The sequence below is a fragment of the Sander lucioperca genome, chromosome 11 (genome assembly GCF_008315115.2).
Source record: "Sander lucioperca isolate FBNREF2018 chromosome 11, SLUC_FBN_1.2, whole genome shotgun sequence".
Taxonomy (NCBI): domain Eukaryota; kingdom Metazoa; phylum Chordata; class Actinopteri; order Perciformes; family Percidae; genus Sander; species Sander lucioperca.
Window position 1 is genome coordinate 12,944,822 of NC_050183.1, and position 21,270 is coordinate 12,966,091.

The following is a 21,270-nucleotide window of genomic DNA, read 5'->3' on the forward strand; positions in this document are numbered from 1 at the left end:
GTCCTTGTTGTCACTGACTCAACTAGAAGCACAACAATAAACATGATTCTATCTGCCAATACAAACATCTGAGAAACTAGAAACTTGAAAAAACATATTCCCAAAGCCTGATGAAACAAAAAAGTATGTGTGTGTGTGTGTATATATATATATAGATATATATATATATATAGAGAGAGAGAGAGAGAGAGATATATATATATATAGATATAGATATATATATATATATATATATATATAGATAGATATATATATATATATAGATAGATAGATAGATATATATATAGATAGATAGATATATATATATATATATATATATATAGATAGATATATAGATAGATAGATAGATAGATAGATAGATAGATAGATATATATATATATATATATATATATATATATATATATCTATATATATCTATATATATATATATATATCTATATATATCTATATATATATATATATATCTATATATAGATATATATCTCTATATATATATAGATATATATATATATATCTATATATATATATAGATATATCTCTATATATATATAGATATATATATATATATCTATATATATATATATATAGATATATATATATATATATAGATATATATATATATATATATATAGAGTTGGTGTCCGAGGAGCACATACTGTAGAGAGTATAACCTTTGTAACAGGATGTATAATGTTAAGCAGCTACTGCAAAATCTGGGCCACATACACTTGTTATATTGATGCTTTCCTTCAATAATGGCTATTTTACCTTAGATTTAAAAAAAGATTTAAAATCATTTAGACACCAAATGTATTATTTACATTTGAAATAGTTTTGGCCCCAAAATAATAATGATTAAAATCCCAATCAAGCTTATGTGGCAGGAGATTCCAAACTTTTAAACAGTAGTGTAAATATGAAGTATTGTTGTGTTATGCTTTACATTATTAGAAAGTCTCAGTTTCAGTTAAATCAGATTTGGTACATACAAAATCAACTTAATGTTTCTATAATCATGGAGTAATGTGGAAAACAAAAACTGATAATTAGGTAAAGGCCCCATGACAGGCAGTTACATCTAAATCAATTCCAGTATTACCAATACAATTGATTCAGGTAATTAAAAATGAGCTATACATTGTTTGTATCTGGTTTAAACTGTTGACTGACTGTTATGAATATGGAACATGATAATAGCTAATTTAGGCATTTATCTATTTTCTGGTACTACTACAAGGCTAGAAATGGGGTAGCCATTGTTGACCTGACATCAACTGAAGTGCTAATCCTTACTATTCTTTGGTTTCAATGTTGCTCTTTCTGTCACTGAGCTCATCGAAGTAACTATCAGCGGCACGAAGCATCTGGATGACAGCGGTGAGTAGCAGGATGTCACAATTCAGGTCCAACTCCAACTCTTTGCTGTAGTTCTTCACTGGAACAACACAGGACATTGGCACACCGAGCCGAGCGCTGACCTCCTGCATCTGGATCACAAGAGATTCAGATGAGCCATTTTATTCTTTTTTGACACCAAAAGACAAAGAATTGCATTAATTAAAAAAGGTTAATTATGTTACATTTTTGTATTTCAGTAGGTTATTATCCATTGCTGAACCTTTACTGTACACAAGATGAGAGAAAACTTAAGTTAAATGAAATTCAGATTTCATGTTGCTGTGTGGCTTATGTAATTCCATCAAGATCACTAAGTATCAAAAATTCAAACAAGCTTTTTTTGCATTTTTTTTTTCAGAATAAAATCCTACAATTTAAAGTTGATCTCACCATTTCCTCGATGTAGCCGCTCTTATAAATGTTCCTAATGTCCTGTGAGACAAAAGAGCAGGCTTCATCCACTTTAGTCAGCAGGACCAGCTGAGGAATCCCTGGAAACAAAAACAAATCCATCTCTGAAATTCTGTGCATCTACTGTACTGTAGTGCAGTGTAGTTACTATGCTACTATTCCATTCAAATTTCTATTCGTTTTATTTTAGCTTTCAATTGTTTTGTGATAGGTGATTAGTATGCAGCCATCTGTTGTAGAATGTTCTTACATGAGCATTTGTATGAAATACAGTACTGTGTTAGCAGTCCTTGCATGTTTTAATGGTTTGTGAATATCACACAACATTGGTATCAAAATATGTGTATTGACCATATACCGTATACATGAATTTATACTGTTAAAGAGAACAAGATGAGTGTTTTTTTTTTGTATAGTTAATGACTTATCAGATAACATTTTAGTCAGTGAGGTCTGAGGATGCAGTACGTTAGACTCATTTTCACTGACCCATTGAGTTGACCTTTCTGCGGATAGCTTCCAGCTTCAGCTCCAGCTTTGTGGGCATGATGGAGACCTTGCAGGCATCAGTGACATAGGCCACACAGTGGATCTCATCCTTGAGCCCTGGAGACTTACGATAGCCGCTGGTCTCCGGATGCAGAGGAGCAGAAGGATTGAACTGAGTCATATAGGTGAAAGAAAAGGACAGTTTGTTACAGAACAAAACTACAACCAAATGATTGCATCGTCATGTGTTTATTATCCTGCTGAATGTAACAAAATGCTCTACCTGATAACTGTCTGGAAGATGGCCTTTGAGGATGCTTATGATATCATCTATATCAAGCCCCGCCCCCGTGTTTTCCTCCAATCCCATCGTATCACAAAAGATGATTGGCAGAGGTTTTCCTCCTCGTCCAGCTTTCACCGAGTAGGTGCGAAACTGTCAGGTAAGGAGTTAAGGTAAGTAATGGAGTTGATCATACAAAATGTAGATGGTGAAAATTAGTCATGACGCAAATTGTAATTCGTAGACTTAAAACAAGACTCTCTGCCTTTTTTTTTTTAAACTTGCATAAGTAGGACTGCCAATGAGTACACAAAGACAGCTGCTGTCAATCACTTAGTAAGTGCAGCTATTAACTTTTTCATTAGCAGTCAAGACCGCACTTGTGATACTTTATGTTGGTGAAACAGGCTGAGCAGAAAACACTACCTACTTTTTAAGTAGGTAGTGTTAACTTCTTATGCCAGACCTAAAGACCTGCCTCAACAAGTCTGCAGCCATGCTAGTGGCTTTGTGAGGCTGTACTTAGGCACAGTGGTGCTTTGAGCCAATTGATAGATAAAAAGCACAGCTAAAGCTGTTGGGAATGTCAGTTGTTGTGCTGGTTTTTATTACTTATAATTTATTAAAAATGTATTCTGACTTGATGAAGGCACAAGAGTAAAGAGTCAAGGGATCACCAGTAGTATTACAATGGTAGTAATGGTGTATTATTGTTGCTTATTTTTGGCTGAATAGGGGTTAAAAAACATACATTTTACAATGATATGAACTGTAAAGAGGTTGATGGAGCACGAGCTGAAACTAACCTTTGTGGTGAGGCTGGTGGTAGAGCTGCCAGCGATAGCCTGGTTGCTGACGTGGCCTCTGAATACAGAGTTGATAGAATTGAAGAAGCTGGACTTTCCAGCTCCAACTGGTCCAATGAGCAGAACCCGAACCTGGGGCACAGAGCTGATCATGGGGCAGTAGAGCTTAATACTGTCCATCAACTCTGTTCTCTTCCTTAAGAAACAAGAGCAGTTTTAAAACATCTAATTAATTATAATTATTAAGTCATTATTATTTTATTAGTATTTTTGAAAAGTATGACATGGTGCACTATACTGTAACATATTAAAGAGTAGTACAGTAATAGCATTATATGATGGAAGGGGTGCCCCATCCAGCTTACTCAGTTTCCCAGACCATCGGCCTCCATGGCTTCTCAAATTCTGGGATCTCTGTTAAAGACGAAAAAAAAACGCTTTTACAAAACAATATCTCATTTTCTTCAAATATCATCCAGCCATTCAATTTTAAATCTGTTAAATTGTAAACATTTACATAATGAATCATCAATAAACTGTCTTTTGAAGTTATGAAATTAATTGATCATGTAATTAAATCTAAAATAAAGTATCCCTTAGACAAGCTCATTTTTTACTTTTGTTTGTAAGCTAAAACCACTCCCTTGTTTGTTTCCTTACTTTGCCCAACATAATAAATTGAGATTTCAGACACTTAATAGTTCATCATTTTTGCACTACTGGTTGTTATTATTAGTCAGTGAGTGGTGAAAAGAAACTAGAGCTATCTGCTATTTAACTAGAGCTAGCCTGTTCAGACCGGGTGTCTTGTATCCACATAAATCCAGACATGTATCCAGGTTTACTTTTACAGAAAAGTCTGGTTTCCGGTACCCAAATATATGGCGTATGTATATTGTGTTTGTTCTGGCAGCACTTCAACAAAATACAGCTGATTAACAATTTCACTGAGCTGTTGAGTAAAGTGCATTAATCATTTATTAAAAAAGGGGAAACAAAATGCTTTTGTTTATAGGCCCAGAGCTCAATCAGGCTTGCCTTGTGCTTGATGTAAGATACAATCTGTTTTTTTTGTTGTTGAAAAAACTCACCCTCGACTTCATAGACTTCACACTCAGCCAGGTTGAGGTCATTGCCATGCATTTCTGCAGCATTTAAATTGTAATAATTTCCTGGATTGCTATAGATTACTGCTCGGCTTCCATGGACAAGAACAAATGTTTCTCCAAAATATGGACCAGAGTTAGCTATCATTCTCACTGCATTAGCAGGAATAGTGACCGGATACTTGATTAGCTTTTCTCCACTGAAGGTGAAAAGAAAGGCCTGGCCATCATGCACATACTGTCCAGACTGACTGAAAGGTTGTTTGGTGTAGCCTCCAAACACATAACCAGAGGCGTTGTAGCCCACAGACAATGTGGGACAGCGGTTGTCACATCGTTGGTGAAAGGCTGCACCGGTGAAACCATGGATGCTGGCCTTGTACAGCAGCTGGAGTTTGACTCTTCCCAGCTGGGAGCAGATAGTTTTTTGCTGGCTATTGGTTAACATGCAGTTCATAGTGGACAACTGGTCTGCTGAAGTTCCTGAATGGGGCGTCTGGAGCCTTTTAAGTGTCTGAACACAGAAAAAAACAGTTGCATTAAAGATAAAGATAAATGCTGTTTTGGGTTTTAGCAGTATATCTAATTTCGAATTAATTGACCCAAGGGGTAAAGTGGATCCAACTAGTATAATTCAGGTTCCAAGTTATGACAACAGCAATAAACATTGTATAAATCATAATAATAATATTAATATTAATAATAATAATTGCAGTAATTATTATTGCTAGTATTGTCACAGTATTCTATAGCCTACTGATAACAGGTTCTGTTGACACTGAGCGGTGTGATTTAACTCTTCAGAGGCCATATTTTAGTACTTTTTGCTCATAACAAAACCTAGGCTAGGTAAAATTCAGTTGACAAAATACGCACGTGTTTACATAGTATTCCAATAAAAAAATGTCTAATTGAATTGTGATAATTTTGCTTAGGCTACATTTAGTTTGAAAAAACGCCCACATTAAACAGATTAGACTCAAGATTAAATTGACTAGTCGTCAGTCATATTGGCTACGCAACAATTAAACAGCACCTGTGCGCAAAATCAAATTGGCATCAGTTGTAAAATACTGATAAGCTGAAATAGCCTACATCACAACTGTTTTTGTCGGCAACAACTTCATAATTAAATCTGGCAAAAGTATGACAAATATAATGCAGTTTTACCTCTTTCTTTGAAAAAAGGCAGAGAATACCGAAACGCAGCTGAATCACTTTTCAGGAAGATGAAGGTGCGCAATGGCAGCTGATGCAGCAGACAGGCCTGAATAAAAAAAGTACTAGGGTGTTGCCTTCAAAATAAGATTGTGTAAAAAAATCCTACAGAAAGGTTTTTAATCTGATTTTTACTTCCTTCACCAAAATTACTATACAAACATGTTTGTGTTTGTGTTCGAGCATATAGCACTTTGAATTAAATGTTTACTTTAAGTTCAAATCCTACGGTTCACACAAATCACTTTATTTTGAAGGTGATTATTGGAAGTTAAAGACACATTTTAGCTGTCTTGACTGACAAAACTTTTAAGTTTCGTTTTCCCATTAACCCGACATGATGGTTAACTACAGCATCACATCGTTACTTCAGTGTAAAAGAATATATACACTAATGTGCTCAGTCCATAAGTTATTTATAAGTTTACTGCTCCTCAGCTGGTCCAACTCGAACACTGTTTGCTATACAGTTTTTCTATCCATTCATTCTAAATATAATTCATTAATTTAGGAATAGGAAGATTTTCTAAGTTTCCAAATTCCCCATCACCTAAGGTCTGGTCAGCAAGAGCTTTTATTGTCACTGAGTGTGTTTACAACAAAGAACAAACTTAATACATAGCATGCAACTTAACAATAAACGTGATTAATTACTTTTTTGCCAATGCAAACATCTGAGAAACTAGGAAGTTGTTTCCTGACAAAAAACATAAAATACTAATAAGGAAGTTAGAAAACCAAAACTGAAAAATTATAAAAACAAGTCCAATTGAAAGGTATGTGCAGTGCAAATTATAGGCCTACCCATTGTATGGACTCACTGAGCAACAGTATACAACATACAAAATAAAATGTATTTCTGTGACAAAATTTGTCATTTGTAAACTTAAATAAATAAACTTAATTTGTGTAAATACATGTATGGTATGTCAAAACACCAAAACCCAGAGTGTATAACTATAACTGAAACTGAATTAAACCCAAGTGGTCTATTTCAATTATCCACGACTGACTATTTGAACTGTTGATTTTGCATTGCATTGAATTTGCATTGAACAGCACCGTGTGTGCACCTACTGCAGCAGTCAAAGCTTTGCAAGGAGTGCTGAAAGAACATATAACGTAACACCAAAACTAAAAATATGGAATGAAAGTCAGAACATATACAGTGACAGTTTGAATATATAGAATGAAATCTGATGTCATCAAGGCACTGACCCCATCTTGCGTTTTCGATGTGATTCATCCATATGGATGTTGCTGCAAGAAGTGGGACACTATGAGTCAGAACAAAATCTAGTATCAGCAATCCTTTTTTATAAAGAGATAATTAATACCCTGGCGAATGCAATGTATTCACGGTTTCATCGTGGGAGACCGAATGTAGTGAAGTTCACAGGCCAGGCAGTTCTGTTGTGAAGTTCACTGCCGGTCTTTCACAATGAAACCGTGAATACATTTCTTCATTAGTCTAATGGTTTTGAACACAGTTACCAGTATTATTTTGGCCTGTATATGCATTCACCAAGTTGTTAATGATCAATTCATTAGGATTGCGTCCAACTTCTTGCAGCAACATTCAGACAAATTATTTACATCGAAAACGCATGATGGCACCAGTGCCTTGATGGCGTCAGTTTCATTCTACATATTCTGAATGTCATTCAATAATCTGATGTGTTAGCTTGTTAAACTTGAATTGTCCCACTAAATGAGCCAACAATGTAACAATATATAATATAATAATAATATGTCTTTAGACCTCTAATGAAAAAATTCAAATCATTATTATGTAATACTTTTCAAATATAAATAATTTAAAACCAAATGAGAAATAAAATGGATATTGTGCAACTAAGAGACACAATCAAATTAAGGATCAGCTCACTGAGTTTCTGAAGCCACAAACTGGAGGTGCTGCACTGTTCGAGGAAATACTAGAGGCACTACATCTCCCATCATTCCAAGGGGTGCTTGGAAAACTCATGCACTTTGAGCTTGTATTGAACAACAAAATACTGACTGATTATTCATTTTAGGAATGATAAAAGATCAACACAGGAAGTTTCCAAGTTCTACATGACATCCTGTCACTGACTCAACTAGAAGCACAAGCTAACATGCAACACAACAATAAAAAGGATTTTATCTGCCAATACAAACATCTGAGAAACTGGGAGTTGTTTCCCTGACATCAAATATGGTTAAGAAAAAGTCTTAATTACTACAAAGCTTAATTAAAAAAGATCAGGGACTGAAATGACTTAACTGCAAATGTTAATGGCAGTTTGGTATTAACACTGTCTTTACTCAAGACTTTGTGCCAGGATGCATAATGTTTAGACGCTACTGCAAAATCTGAGCGAGACACAAAAGTTAAAAAAAATTGGGATTATCTGTTATGTTTTTCTTCTTTTCGTCAATGGTTAGCTTAACAGAGATAATAACAGTATAAGTCAGTCCCAAAAGAAAAACAATTAAATGATTAAAACTTCTATTTAGTCGATTTCTACACTGTTGCATGACAAAGGAGAATACTGTTGAAACTTGGATTTTGAGCTTGTTTTCCATTCCAGAAGAGCGCAAGTGATACTCTGTCATTATTGAACCAACGGTGCAATTGGGCTCTAAATATTTCGTGGACTTGTTTTTCTTTTGGCCCTCTGCAGTCTACTCAGTAATTGAACTTGAATAGGTTAAACTGTGATTAGTCAGTCCATAGTATGTTCAGCTGATATTCCAATAGTGCTAACCCTAGACTAACCTATTTCTATTGTGAAGTTTGAAGGATATCTTTGTTAAAGCAACACAGTGCCTGTTAATTCCAGCTTTTTTTTAGGCTGCATTATTGTGCACTTGACACTGAAACAGGATCCTGTTCCTATTAGAATCTGCACACATTTGAATTCTTCATTTTCATTCTTTTCTTTGTCTCTTTCTGCCCTTTCAATTATCAGTCTAGTTGAACCATTGTATACTGTTTTGTTTTACATGTACAAAACAAACCCTTTATACAAAATAACATCTATTTGTAAAGAGGACTTTATAACCTAAAAGTATGAAAGACCATTCAGAAATAAAGAGTAGTCCTTTCAGCCATCTGACTGGATCCAATCAATCTTTTGTTGCAGGAGATTCCAAACTTTAAAATGGTAGTTTAAATATAAACTGTTTTTTGTAATTCTTTACATTATTAGAAAGTCCCAGTTTCACTTAAATCAGATTTGGTTTATACATATAGCCATCTTGGACCTGACCTGCTGGACGATAGGTCACTTTGATGGGTATTTCATTATAGTTGGACAAGATATAAACATCTGCTGTGCTAATCCTTATTATTCTTTGGTTTCAATGTTGCTGTTTCTGTCACTGAGCTCATCGAAGTAACTATCAGCGGCACGAAGCATCTGGATGACAGCGGTGAGTAGCAGGATGTCACAATTCAGATCCAACTCAAACTCTTTGCTGTAGTTCTTCACTGGAACAACACAGGACATTGGCACACCGAGCCGAGCACTGACCTCCTGCATCTGGATCACAAGAGATTCAGAAGAGGGTAGTTTCTTTTTTGACACATTGCATTGATTTAAGTTAAGTCACTTTTTTTTCTTTTGGTCCACAACAGAAAGGTTGATTGGGTTTCATTTTTGTATTTCTGTAGGTTATTATTACCCATTACAATTCAATGACAATGTTATTATTGTATACCAAAGCCATTACTGTACACAAGAGAAACAAACTGGATGAGATAACAAAACTTTTAAAAAGTTAAATAAAATTCAGATTTGAGTTACTGTGTGGCTTATATCCTTCCATCCTTCCATCAAGGCCAGCCACAACTAAGAATCAAACATTCAAACTGCAAATATGCCTATTTACAGGCAATTTAAAGTTGATCTCACCATCTCCTCGATGTAGCCGCTCTTATAAATGTTCCTAACGTCCTGTGAGACAAAAGAGCAGGCTTCATCCACTTTAGTCAGTAGGATCAGCTGAGGAATCCCTGGAAACAAAAACAAAAAAAGTTAAAATACGGTTTTTGACTTTTAAAAAAAAAGAAAACTTAAGACAACCTGTCTATCTTTTTCTGTGTATCTACTGTACTGCAGTATAGTGAAGCTACTAGTTTGTATAGTTACTATGCTACTATTCCATTAAAGTTCTATTTGTTTTATTTTAGTTTTCTATTATTTTGTGATATGTGTATGCAGCCATTTGTCTTACAGTATGTTCTGTAGTTAGTATGCACTGCTGTATTATGTTAGCAGTCCATACATGTTTTAATTGTTTGTAAGTTTCAAACAACATACTAGCCTGGGAAAACCCTGACGAACTTCCGGCAAATTTGAGATTTGCTCTGCAAGTCAGTCTGGCCAAGAGCCCATTCAAGCCCATTTCCAATTTTTCCAAATCGAGGCACCAATCACAACCGTTGAGGCGGGCTTTACACAATGATGATAGCGCAGCAACGGCAAGCAGCTTTTTGTTTACATTCAACATGACGGCCTCCGAAGCGCAGCAACCCGTTGATGCCGTTGTTGCTGCTACGTCACCCGGATCGTTGGTCTGATTGGTTGAAGGACTATCCAATTGCGCCCAGAGGCATTTGAGCGGCGTCTGTTGGTGACACCCCTTTGGAAATGGGCTGTGAATGAACCTTGCCCAGACCCATTCCATTCTCAGTTACAACTGAGAAGGGTCTGGTGTCAACCAGGCTAACAACATACACTCACCAGCCACTTTATTAGGTAGACCTGTTCCACTGCTTGTTAAACATAATATCGCAGGCCCATACAGAATCTTGTCAAGACTTGACTTAGACTTAGACTTCTCTTTATTGATCCTTTTGGGATGACTCCCGCAAGGAAATTAGATTTCCAGCAGCAGATTTCAGCAGCTTACAGAACACTCTTTAAATAAAGAGGTATAAAAAAAATACAGTATAGAAAAAAATACAGTATAAGAATAACAATAACAATCTGCGTAATTTCTTCAAGTTTTCAGCAGTGATCCAAAATGAAAATCTGCGAAATTTAGCTCACTGTGTTTCTGCTTGTGGTGGAGATGTGTTAACATTCTGAGTTTAATTTAAACATTTTCAAAATATGCGGGGAATTCTGCATCCGCATATTCCGTCTGGTCTTGCATCAGCCAATCACGTGGCAGCAACTCAATGCATTTAGACATGTAGACATGGTCAAGATTGCTGAAGTTCAAGCATCAGAATGGGGAAGAAAGGTTTAAGATTTAAGTGACTTTAAATGTGGCATGAATGTTGGTGCCAGATAAGCTGGTTTGAGTATTTAAAGGAGAATTCCGGTCGATTTCAAGCTCTTTTGTTTGGAAATTTGGAGTGCTGTCAGTAGCAAGAAAAACTAAAACAATCGGTGCTGCCTACACCGTGTTATCCCCCTGCTAGCGTTAGCACCCAACAGGCTTAAACAGGGCAAGTTTTAAACGTGTTTTTAGCCTCTTAACATGCTCGAAATGTCATTAAAAGTGCCTACCCATGTGCAGTGATTCCTTCCGAGGGAACACAGCAAATTTGACTTGAATATTGGATTGTATGAGTTTGACAATCGACTAGTGTGGACTTGACCGGAAAACAGGAAATAAAGAGAGGTATGTGCACTGGCTGGATTAACACAACCTTTATGCCTTTCTGTCACATCTACTGCATTCAGATTCGCTGTGTTCCCTCGGAAGGAATCACTTCACATGGGTTCCCCTATATTCATTTGAGGCACACTGCTGTTCTGCAGCGACGCACTGCAGGCAACTGTCTGTGGTTAGTTCATGCCTGTAACAGCAGGACAGTCGAGTGTGTTATCTAACAAACTGCTAAAGTCAGTTTAACAGGTAACGCAAAGATAATGTTGTTTGATACAAACAGGCTCAGTAATAATCTAGGGGAAACACTGTACAGTTATAGAGAACAAAATTAGTCTCTAATCTAGTATTTTTTGTATAGTTCATGACTTTTATCAGATAACATTTTAGTCAGTGAGTTCTGAGGATGCAGTACGTTAGACTAATTTTCACTGACCCATTGAGTTGACCTTTCTGCGGATAGCTTCCAGCTTCAGCTCCAGTTTTGTGGGCATGATGGAGACCTTGCAAGCATCAATTACGTAAGCCACACAGTGGATCTCATCCTTGAGCCCTGGAGATTTACGATAGCTGCTGGCCTCCGGATGTAGAGGAGCAGAGGGATTGAACTGAGTCATACATGTGAAAGAAAATGGACAGAACTTAATTTACAGAACAGAGATATAACCAAATGATTGCATCGTCATGTGTTTATTATCCTGCTTAATGTAACAAAATGCTCTACCTGATAACTGTCTGGCAGATGGCCTTTGAGGATGCTGATGATATCATCTATATCAAGCCCCGCCCCTGTGTTTTCCTCTAATCCCATCGTATCACACAAGATGATTGGCAGAGGTTTTCCTCCTCGTCCAGCTTTCACCGAGTAGGTGCGAAACTATCAGGAAAGGAGGTAAGTAATGGAGTTTCTGAAAATTATTCATGACACAAATTTTGTAGACTTGACAACAATTCTACACACAATTTGTAGACTTGATAACAAAAAAATCACTGCCTTTTTAAGAAAAAGCTTGCATAAGCAGGACTGGCAAAGCGTACACAAAGACAGCTGCTGTCAATAACTTAGTAAGTGCAGCTAATAGCTTTGTCATTAGCACTCAAGTCCGTACTTGTGATACTTAGTTGGTGAAACAGGCTGAGCAGAAAACACTACTACCGACTTTTTCTCCATTTTCTTTGTTTAGGGCAGATCTCAGGCCAGATTACAGACATGCCTCAAGAGGTCTACAGCCATGCTAGTGGCTTTGTGAGGCTGTACCAGTGGTGCTTTAAAGGACCAGTGGGTAGGATTTAGTGGCATCTAATGGTAAGGTTGCAAATTTCCATTTCTGCCAATAAATCCCCCTAAATCCTACATACTGGTCTTTTAAGCCTAATGCTAATGTCAGCGTGCTAACATGCTCACAATGACAATGCTAACGTTTACCATAGAACAGATAATGTAAAGTTGACGTTATGCTGTGTAGAATTTTGGTACGGGGGCACCGTCTTGTGAAAACCCACTCCTCCGTTTACCTGTAATAATGCAGGCACAGGTAAACAGGCACCCCTGTACCACAGACATGCACACACACATGTGCTTGCACATATTCATGTCGGGGATCACCAAAGTCAGTAGGATATATCCTCGGGGCACCATCATTGTCTTTAATGGCAATTTGTGTAATACTTGTTGAGATATTTTAGTCGTGACAAAATAGTGGACCAACTGACCAATACTGTGCCACTAGCATGGTTAAAAATACTATGGATTCCTCATAGTATCATAGTAGTAATGGTGTATAACTGTTGCTTATTTTTGTCTGAATAGGGGATAAAAAAACAGGTATATTTTACAATGATATGAACTGTAAAGAGGTTGATGGAGCACGAGCTGAAACTAACCTTTGTGGTGAGGCTGGTGGTAGAGCTGCCAGCGATAGCCTGGTTGCTGACGTAGCCTATGAATAGAGAGTTGATAGAATTGAAAAAGCTGGACTTTCCAGCTCCAACTGGTCCAATGAGCAGAACCCGAACCTGGGGCACAGAGCTGATCATGGGGCGGTAGAACTTAATACTGTCCATCAACTCTGTTCTCTTCCTGACGAAACAAAAGCAGTTTAAAAACATCCAACAATTATAATTTCCACAAGTATTTTTGAATAGTATAACATGGTGCAGTATACTGTAACATATTAAACAGTAGTACAGCTTACTCATTTTCCCAGACCATCGGCCTCCATGGCTTCTCAAATTCTGGGATCTCTGTTGAAGAGCAAAAACAGCTTTTACGAAACAATATTATATCATTTTATTCAAATATCATCCAGCCACTCAATTTTAATTTTGTTAGATTGTAAACTAGACTAGACACTACTGTGCTGTACTAGAAATAAAATAAAAAAAAGTGGTCTGGGATTCTGGGATTGCCTCCACATGGCTTTCCCAGACTGTTGCAGCCAATATATACTGTATGTATAGATTTATTTATTTTGTCTTTTGTACACTGGGTGGCGTATGAGTGCCAGAATGCATCTAGGTGTACTCACAAGCACAGGTGGAGTGATTGGTGAGGTATTTGAGACCGGGATGAGCACACAGTTTTTGACCATTTTGTTGTACTGTGTTATTATTAAAATAAACAGTTTTGCAAGCTACAAGTCTCTGTATTGAGTTCACGTGTCCAAACTACTTTACCCAGTCTAGCAATCACTCGGTGGCTTTGAGTGACAATGGTCACCACACAGACCGTTCCCTAACTTGTCAAATACAGACGCTTTGACGAGGGCCTCTGCATCTGATACCCGGCACTCACATGTGGCCAGACTGACTATCAGAGAACGACAGTTACGTATTGTAACTCCAGATTCTATGAGCATAGGCGTAGCCCTCTAAGAGCTGTCGCAGGGGGCAAGGGTAATCCTGTCCTATATACACTAACTGCGGACGTAATAGAGGCCCGTACAGGGCACAAGGGCGCGAAAGAAATCTTCACGACTGCGCATGCACGAAGGGATTACCCAAAAGCGACAGCTCTTAGAGGGCGAAGCCGAAATAGAAACTTGGATTACAACACACTTCAGACACACAGTGTGACTTCATTCTCTGCTCATGACGCCATTACTCCACAAAATCTTTACATAGCAAATGTTTGTTTTGCTGTTATGAATGTCGAGTACAGCCCCTTTACTGTAACTAAATTAATTGAGCTGGAAAGGATAAATGTTTTTGTTTATAGGTTCATAGCTCAATCAGGCTTGCCTTGTGCTTAATGTACAGTAAGATACTATCTGTTTGAAACATGCTAAGCATCAATATGTGGACATTTTGTTTTTTTAAGAGAAAACTCACCCTCGACTTCATAGACTTCACACTCAGTCAGTTTGAGGTCATTGCCATGCATTTCTGCAGCATTGAAGTTGTAATAATTTCCTGGACAGCTGTAGACTACTGCTTTGCTTCCATGGACAAGAACCAACGCCTCTCCAAAATATGGACCAGAGTTAGCTATCATTCTCACTGCGTAAGCAGGTTCGGTGACCGGATAATTGCGGAGCTTTTCGCCACTGAAGGTGAAAAGAAAGGCCTGGTCATCATGCACATAATGTCCAGACTGACTGAAAGGTTGCTTGGTGTAGCCTCCAAACACATAACCAGAGGCGTTGTAGCCCACAGACAATGTGGGACAGCAGTTGTCACATCGTTTGTGAAAGGCTGCACCGGTGAAACCATGGATGCTGGCCTTGTACAGCAGCTGGAGTTTGACACTTCCAAACTGGGAGCAGATTGTTTTCTGCTGGCTCCTGGTTAGCATAGAGTTCATGCTAGATGGTTGTTCCTGGGCGTCTGGACACAGAACAAAAACAATTGCATTAAAAAGACATGCTGTTTTAGGTTTTAAGTAGAGTATCTAATTTTAAATTAATCGACCCATGCGGCATGCGGTAAACTGGACTCAATTAGTATGATTCAGGTTCCAGGTTGAGACAATAAACAGCTTTCCCAAGTTAAATGTACTGGTTTTGAGCCTGGCTTTTGGAGCATATGATAAATCATATACTGTACATGTAAAATATATGACCTTATGTTGTTAATGGGCAGCAGCACATTGTATGGAGTCTAGTAATAACAAATCACTTTTATGATTCCAATCATTTTGTTCAGTTCAAAGATGTGTAGTCACTGTGTAGTTCATTCGTTGAAATTGTTCAAAACTGTTCAAATGCAGTACATCAGTACAAAATATTTAGTAATAGTCAGTTCAGTTTGAAGATATGTCCATGCATGTACTGAACTCAGGGTTCGAATTATGATTTAATCTTTGTGGGGGTCTCTTTAAAAAAAAAAAAAAAAAAAAAAAAAAAAAAGTAGTCTATGAGCAGCAAATTTTGAGCATTAAACATTTCATTTCCTGCATTCAGGTGAATTTTTGTGCACCTATTTACCTTTTTCTGAATCAATGTATGCTGGAAATATCTTTATGTAAAGGGAAACATAGATTACAATCCAAATATAAAACATAATGGAATATATTACAAAAGGCTGTCAGGCATTCTGTATTGCTATTTATTCTCCTGTCCTAATTATATCTAAGTCAGCACACATGTAGCCTCTAGAGGCATAATTTACTCCTCCCTCCTCTTTTGCGTGTTTTGTTGGGGAAGTAACCTCCTTAAATGGGCACATGACAATTATTCACCTCAATGATACATGAATTCATTTTAATTAATTAATAAACCCCTGGACTGTAATATTTCAGATGTTTGAGCAAGATTTCTGCTCATGTTCAAAACTTTGTGCACATTCAAAATATATCTCATCTGTGTTCTCTGTGATTTGGAGGAGTCGTGATATTTTGAGAAAAATAAAGTTATAATAGGCTATTACAAGAATAAAGTCACAATATTTCTGAAAATAATCTACCTGCATCATAGTCTGCTGTGCATTACGTGATTGCTCTGCGGATACGGTAGATCTCAGACCTCCTGACAGACTCGAGCCCCGTTTGGGTCTCTGGTCTCTGAATGAGAGAAAGTTTAGGGAAGTGTCGGTACGCTGCTCTACATCGGAGGTGGGAAACCGAAACTACTGCAGAAATTCACGGAGCACGAACGGGACACATCTGCTGCAGCATGCCCACAGCAGAGCGCGTCCTTTATAAACCTGAAGCTGCACAGACCACGGAAGGCGTGCTGCAGCAGCTCCGTGGTCTGAGCCGCTGCTCATCTGTTTTTTCCGAGAGAGTGGACACTAAGCGACGCACAGGTCTGCTTTAGAGCTCCATGTGTTTGGGAAAAGTGCTTTATTTGTGATTTAAATAATGATGATTTGTATAGACCCCCACAGGTGTATGATTTTACTGCTTTCATGGGAGCTCATCCTCTCTCTATGGGAGCTCAGCTCCCACTGGCTCCCACATAATTCGAACCCTGACTGCACTTCTCAATGTAGTCATTTATCCATGCAATTTAATTAAAAAAACTATATAAATCATTAGATACAGTACATAATTATTGCTATTGATATTTGACAAATATCAATAGCAATAATTATGTACTGTGTTATCTGTCACAGTCTTCTATACTGATTACATGTTCTGTTGACGATGAGAGGTGGGATTAAACTCTTCAGCCAGAGGCCATATTTATTAGAAGCGCACTTTTTTAAGTAAAATGCAGTGGACAAAATATGCACGTGTTTTCAGGGTTTTCTAATAAAATAATGTTTAATTGAATTAAGACAGTCTTCATTTTACTTTAAGTGTATCTAAAATACGCCGAAACTAAAGAGATTAGACTCAAGATTAAATTTGACAGCCTGCGCCCGCGCCCATCCATGCAGCATTTAAATTAAACAAGGTGGCATATCAGTGTAAAACATGAGTAACTTTAACTCTACTTGTAGGCAACAACTTCCTATTAAATTTCGGCAAAGTATAAAAAAAAAAAAATGAAATAGTTTTACCTCCTCTTTTGAAAAAGACAGGAAAAAGCAGCTGGATCACTTTTCAGGAAATGCAGCAGACAGGCCTGAATAACACCGGAAGTACTAGGGTGTTGCCTTCATAATAAGAAGTAATTTTAGTGTGAAATTGAGTTTAACAGGAAAACATGAATCCAACAAACTGCTTAAAGTTTTTAATATGATTTTTACTTCCTTTAAAAAAATTAAAAAGAAAGCAGAAGCAGAGGGACATCCAGCTGACAATAAGAGACTTCTGGCAGCACCGGAGCAATCCCTTAAATGAATAATCATCTATATAGACTAGCATGAGCCTTACCTTTTTATGCCTTCCTTAAGGGGTGTGTCCTGATTGTATAATTGGAAAACAGGAACATAATGATTTTCATTCAGAAAGTACCTCTCCCAAAACCATATATACAGTGCATGTTTGAAGATTTTAACTCATTTTCTCCAACAGAACTTTTGCTTGTTTGTTTGTTTCAGTGCTTTCCAAGATTTACCCATTTAGCACACCATTGTCTTTTTTAGACTAATCTGTTTGTTTTGTTTTTAGGAAGAAAGCATTATTATTTCTTTGCTTACAGACTATTCAATCCAAGAAGTTCTCCTTCCTAAGAAACAGCTGACACAAACTGAGTGTATTTTTTTTGCTAACAATGCTAAAAATGTACACCAATAAAATAAAACAGCATATTTCATTCCCAATTTGAACACACAAAAATTCACTTTATTTTGAAGGTGATTACTGGAAGTTAAAGACACATTTTAGCTGCTTTGACTGACAGAACTTTTAACTTTCGTTTTCTCAACAATCCGTGAAGGTTTGCCACTGTGGAATGCCATTCTAGTCAATAGTAATACATAAATAAATACATTAATAAAAAATATGCCTATGAAATACATCGTGAAATATATAAATACTTGTAAATATATATACATGAGTCACTATAGCTCAATAAAAAAATATGTTTTTTTTTTTGTTTTTTTTAGAGGATGTTTTTCAAATGAATACTTTTATTTATTTCAGGGGACTTTTATTTCATAAATCCACATTTATTTATTTCACTCTATTTATTTCTAGATTGGGATCCCCCAGTCGGAGCTGGTTAATGTGGCTCGGGAAAAGGGAAGTTTGGGTTCCCCTGCTGGAGCTGCTGCCCCCGCGACCCGACCCCGGAGCGTATGAAGATGGATGGATGGATGGATGGATGGATGGACTCTATTTATTTCCACTTCTTATATTCAAATGTACGGTGGCCCTGAAGTGCAAATCACAACAGCAAATAGAAAAATGCAACAGCAAATCATAAAACACAACGGCAAATAGGAAAACATTTCAACAAATCATAAAACACAACGGCAAATAGGAAAACAAAATGGCAAATAGGAAAACACGACAGCAAATATGAAAACACAACAGCAAATATGAAAACACTTCAACAAATTTTATAACACAACGGCATTAACTTCTACCGGAAAAGGTAGAGCCTATCTAGCAGAGGACGGACCCTCCTGATTGGACAGACGGACTGTCTGTCTTTTAACAGGAAGAAGAGGTGAAAAACACAGAAAAGCGCTTACTTTTAACAGACAGACAGTCCGTCTGTCCAATCAGGAGGGTCCGTCCTGATTGGACCTCCCGGGGCCAGGTTCACAGTGGGCTAGTGGCCAGCAGAAGCACTAGCACAGCAGCTAGCTCGCTGCTTCCTGAAGAAAACAGCAGCCGCTAACGTTAGACCATAGTCTGTAAATACTTTTGACAATATGAGTTAGACCCATTCATATTAACAGTCATCAGTTAGAACCATGGTTAGAACCAGCACCGGGTTCTTCTTATCCCAGAAAACTTTCAGTTGTTGTTTGCTGATCTGGTGGAGTATCCGGGTGGTTCGGGATCAGACCCCCAGTGCTTCGTCTAGCTCATACCTGCCAACACAAAAACTCCCGTGATTTGCATGGCCCAAACTCCTTTATAAATAATCGGATCAATATGTTTGTCTAATGTTGACTAGTTGCCAGATCTTGCATGAAACACATCCTATTCACACAATCCACACACCTACAATTTTCAACCCGTTTGTCACCTCAACCTGGCAATCTATAACCCAGTTGCGCAGTTGATGTCTGCGCAAGCTTCGTGGAAAGTTCAGACCCGAAAGCGAGCCGATTAAAATGGCAGGTGAAGGCGGTGTTCCCGCAAAGAAATTGAAATATAGCTGTAAATTTCAACAGTGTTGGGCGCAACAATTTACATGCATCTTACCTAGTTATATCGACAACCTCCACGCTTTTTATAAGGTGTGTCGCATTGATTTAAATGTAGCGCACGGGCACATTACCCAGCACATTAAAACACAGCAGCACCGTGGCCGGGTTGACTCAGTGGGTAGAGCAGGCGCACATATACCGAGAGACTTATGCCTCGACGCAGAGGTCCAGGGTTCGAGTCCAACCTGTGATGATTTCCTGCATGTCTTCCCCTTCTCTCTCCCCTTTCTCACCTAACTGTCCTATCAATTAAAAGCACAAAAAAAAAACAGAGGGCCCAGATGGGTACCCAGTTGAATTCTTTAAGAAATTAGCTGGGCTTCCATAATTTTACTTTTAAAACCAGGGAAAGATGGAAAGGAATGTGGGTCATATCGTCCTATTTCCCTCCTTAATTGTGATATCAAAATATTGGCAAAAGCACTTGCACGCCGTTTGGAAAAAGTTATGTCAGAGGTGATCTCCCCGGACCAAACAGGTTTTATGACGGGACGGCACTCTTTTTCGAATGTGCGTTGCCTTCTAAATGTCTTATACTCACCAGCGTCCAGTGCGGTGGCTGAAGTGGTCATTTCTCTGGACGCTGAAAAAGCGTTTGATAGGGTAGAGTGGAGTTTTTTGTTTGAGTGTTTGAGTAGATTTGGTTTTGGCCCCAACTTTAGATCTTGGATTGAGCTTTTATACTTCAGTCCAAAGGCATCAGTAGTTACCAATGGGTATCATTCCAAATTCTTTTCCCTGACGAGAGGAACACGTTGATTGAATGATTGATTGGATAGGATGATTTATTGTTGTACCTATCAGACCCTATACATTGTATTCCCCATGTTTTGAATATATTACAAACATTCAGTATTTTCTCTGGTTATAAACTTAACCTAACTAAAAGTGAGTGCTTTCCTATTAATGCCTTGGCCCGGTCTCTTCAGGACTCAGATTTACCCTTTTGTATGTCCAGAGATGGGTTTAAGTATTTAGGTATTAATCTGACTCAAACCTTTCCTGAGCTATACCATAAAAACTTTACTCCATTAGTAGACAAATTAAAATCTGATTTTCAGCGGTGGAATGCCATCAATTTGTCATTGGTTGGTAGGATTAACTGTATTAAAATGAATGCTCTCCCTAGATTTCTTTATCTTTTTCAGTGCCTTCCAATTTATCTGCCTAAATCATTTTTTCAATCTCTTGATAGGTATATAACATCATTTATTTGGGCAGGTAAAGCTCCTAGACTTCAAAAGAGATTCCTTCAAAGACATCGTTCCAACGGAGGCTTGGGTTTGCCAAATTTACAGTTTTACTATTGGGCGGCTAACTGCCAGAAAATACTTTATTGGTGTCAGTCATCAGATATAGTCTGGTGTGAATCTGAGAATAATTCGTGTCTTTCAACATCACTCTCAGCTTTAGTAACTTCTAAAATCCCTCTGGCTATTTCGACACATACTTCAAATCTAACGGTCAGTAATACATTACGTATTTGGCAACAATTTAGAAAACATTTGGATCTTCCTAATTTTTCCATTCAAGCCCCAATTTGCCACAATCATTTATTTATTCCAGCTAGAATAGATGCAACCTTCTTGGAGTGGAACAGGCAAGGCCTTGTCAGATTTAAAGATCTTTATAAGGATGGTGTATTTGCAAGTTTCAAAGACATATGTGAAAAATTTGATCTCTCCTGCTCAAATCATTTTAGATATCTACAGATTTGCCACTTTATTCGTAGTAATA

At 37.5% G+C, this 21,270-nt stretch overlaps 2 protein-coding genes and 1 long non-coding RNA gene across 7 annotated transcripts in view; 1 reads left to right on the forward strand and 2 right to left on the reverse strand.

Moving 5' to 3' along the window:
- On the forward strand, nt 1-770 carry LOC116053053. The gene is made up of 2 exons (XR_004105730.1): nt 1-127; nt 590-770. It is a non-coding gene; the product is annotated as an uncharacterized LOC116053053 (long non-coding RNA).
- LOC116053051 (interferon-induced protein 44-like) lies at nt 674-17,354 on the reverse strand. Of its 5 annotated transcripts, XM_031303920.1 has the most exons (9): nt 17,266-17,354; nt 14,653-15,147; nt 13,518-13,566; nt 13,207-13,402; nt 12,047-12,199; nt 11,759-11,930; nt 9,615-9,715; nt 9,024-9,242; nt 674-1,280 (listed from the first exon to the last, which is right to left on the reverse strand). In XM_031303920.1, exons 2-8 carry the CDS (start codon nt 15,122-15,124, stop codon nt 9,048-9,050), a joined length of 1,338 nt encoding a protein of 445 aa, XP_031159780.1. In that variant the 5' UTR covers nt 15,125-15,147; nt 17,266-17,354; the 3' UTR covers nt 674-1,280; nt 9,024-9,047. The 5 variants fall into 5 exon arrangements, with proteins under 5 accessions (XP_031159780.1, XP_035863314.1, XP_035863312.1 ...); XM_036007421.1 differs by lacking the exons at nt 9,024-9,242; nt 9,615-9,715; nt 11,759-11,930; nt 12,047-12,199; nt 13,207-13,402 and adding exons at nt 1,790-1,890; nt 2,300-2,471; nt 2,583-2,735; nt 3,389-3,584 and having other exon boundaries at nt 674-1,488; XM_036007419.1 differs by lacking the exons at nt 9,024-9,242; nt 9,615-9,715; nt 11,759-11,930 and adding exons at nt 1,790-1,890; nt 2,300-2,471 and having other exon boundaries at nt 674-1,488.
- LOC116053049 (interferon-induced protein 44-like) overlaps nt 7,428-21,270 on the reverse strand; it is a 27,930-nt gene continuing 14,087 nt past the window's right edge. Inside the window, exon 9 of the transcript XR_004898834.1 lies at nt 7,428-7,698. The gene's annotated coding sequence lies outside the window, so the exon portion shown is untranslated. The remainder of the gene's footprint in view (nt 7,699-21,270) is intronic.

Coding starts and splice junctions, on each gene's coding strand:
- LOC116053051 (XM_036007421.1), bottom strand. CDS start 15,124: ATGAACTCTATGCTAACCAGGAGCCAGCAGAAAACAATCTGCTCCCAG. Junction 13,567..14,652: donor TGAAGTCTATGAAGTCGAGG/GTGAGTTTTCTC, acceptor GCTCTTCAACAG/AGATCCCAGAATTTGAGAAG. Junction 2,736..3,388: donor CCACCAGCCTCACCACAAAG/GTTAGTTTCAGC, acceptor CTTACCTGACAG/TTTCGCACCTACTCGGTGAA.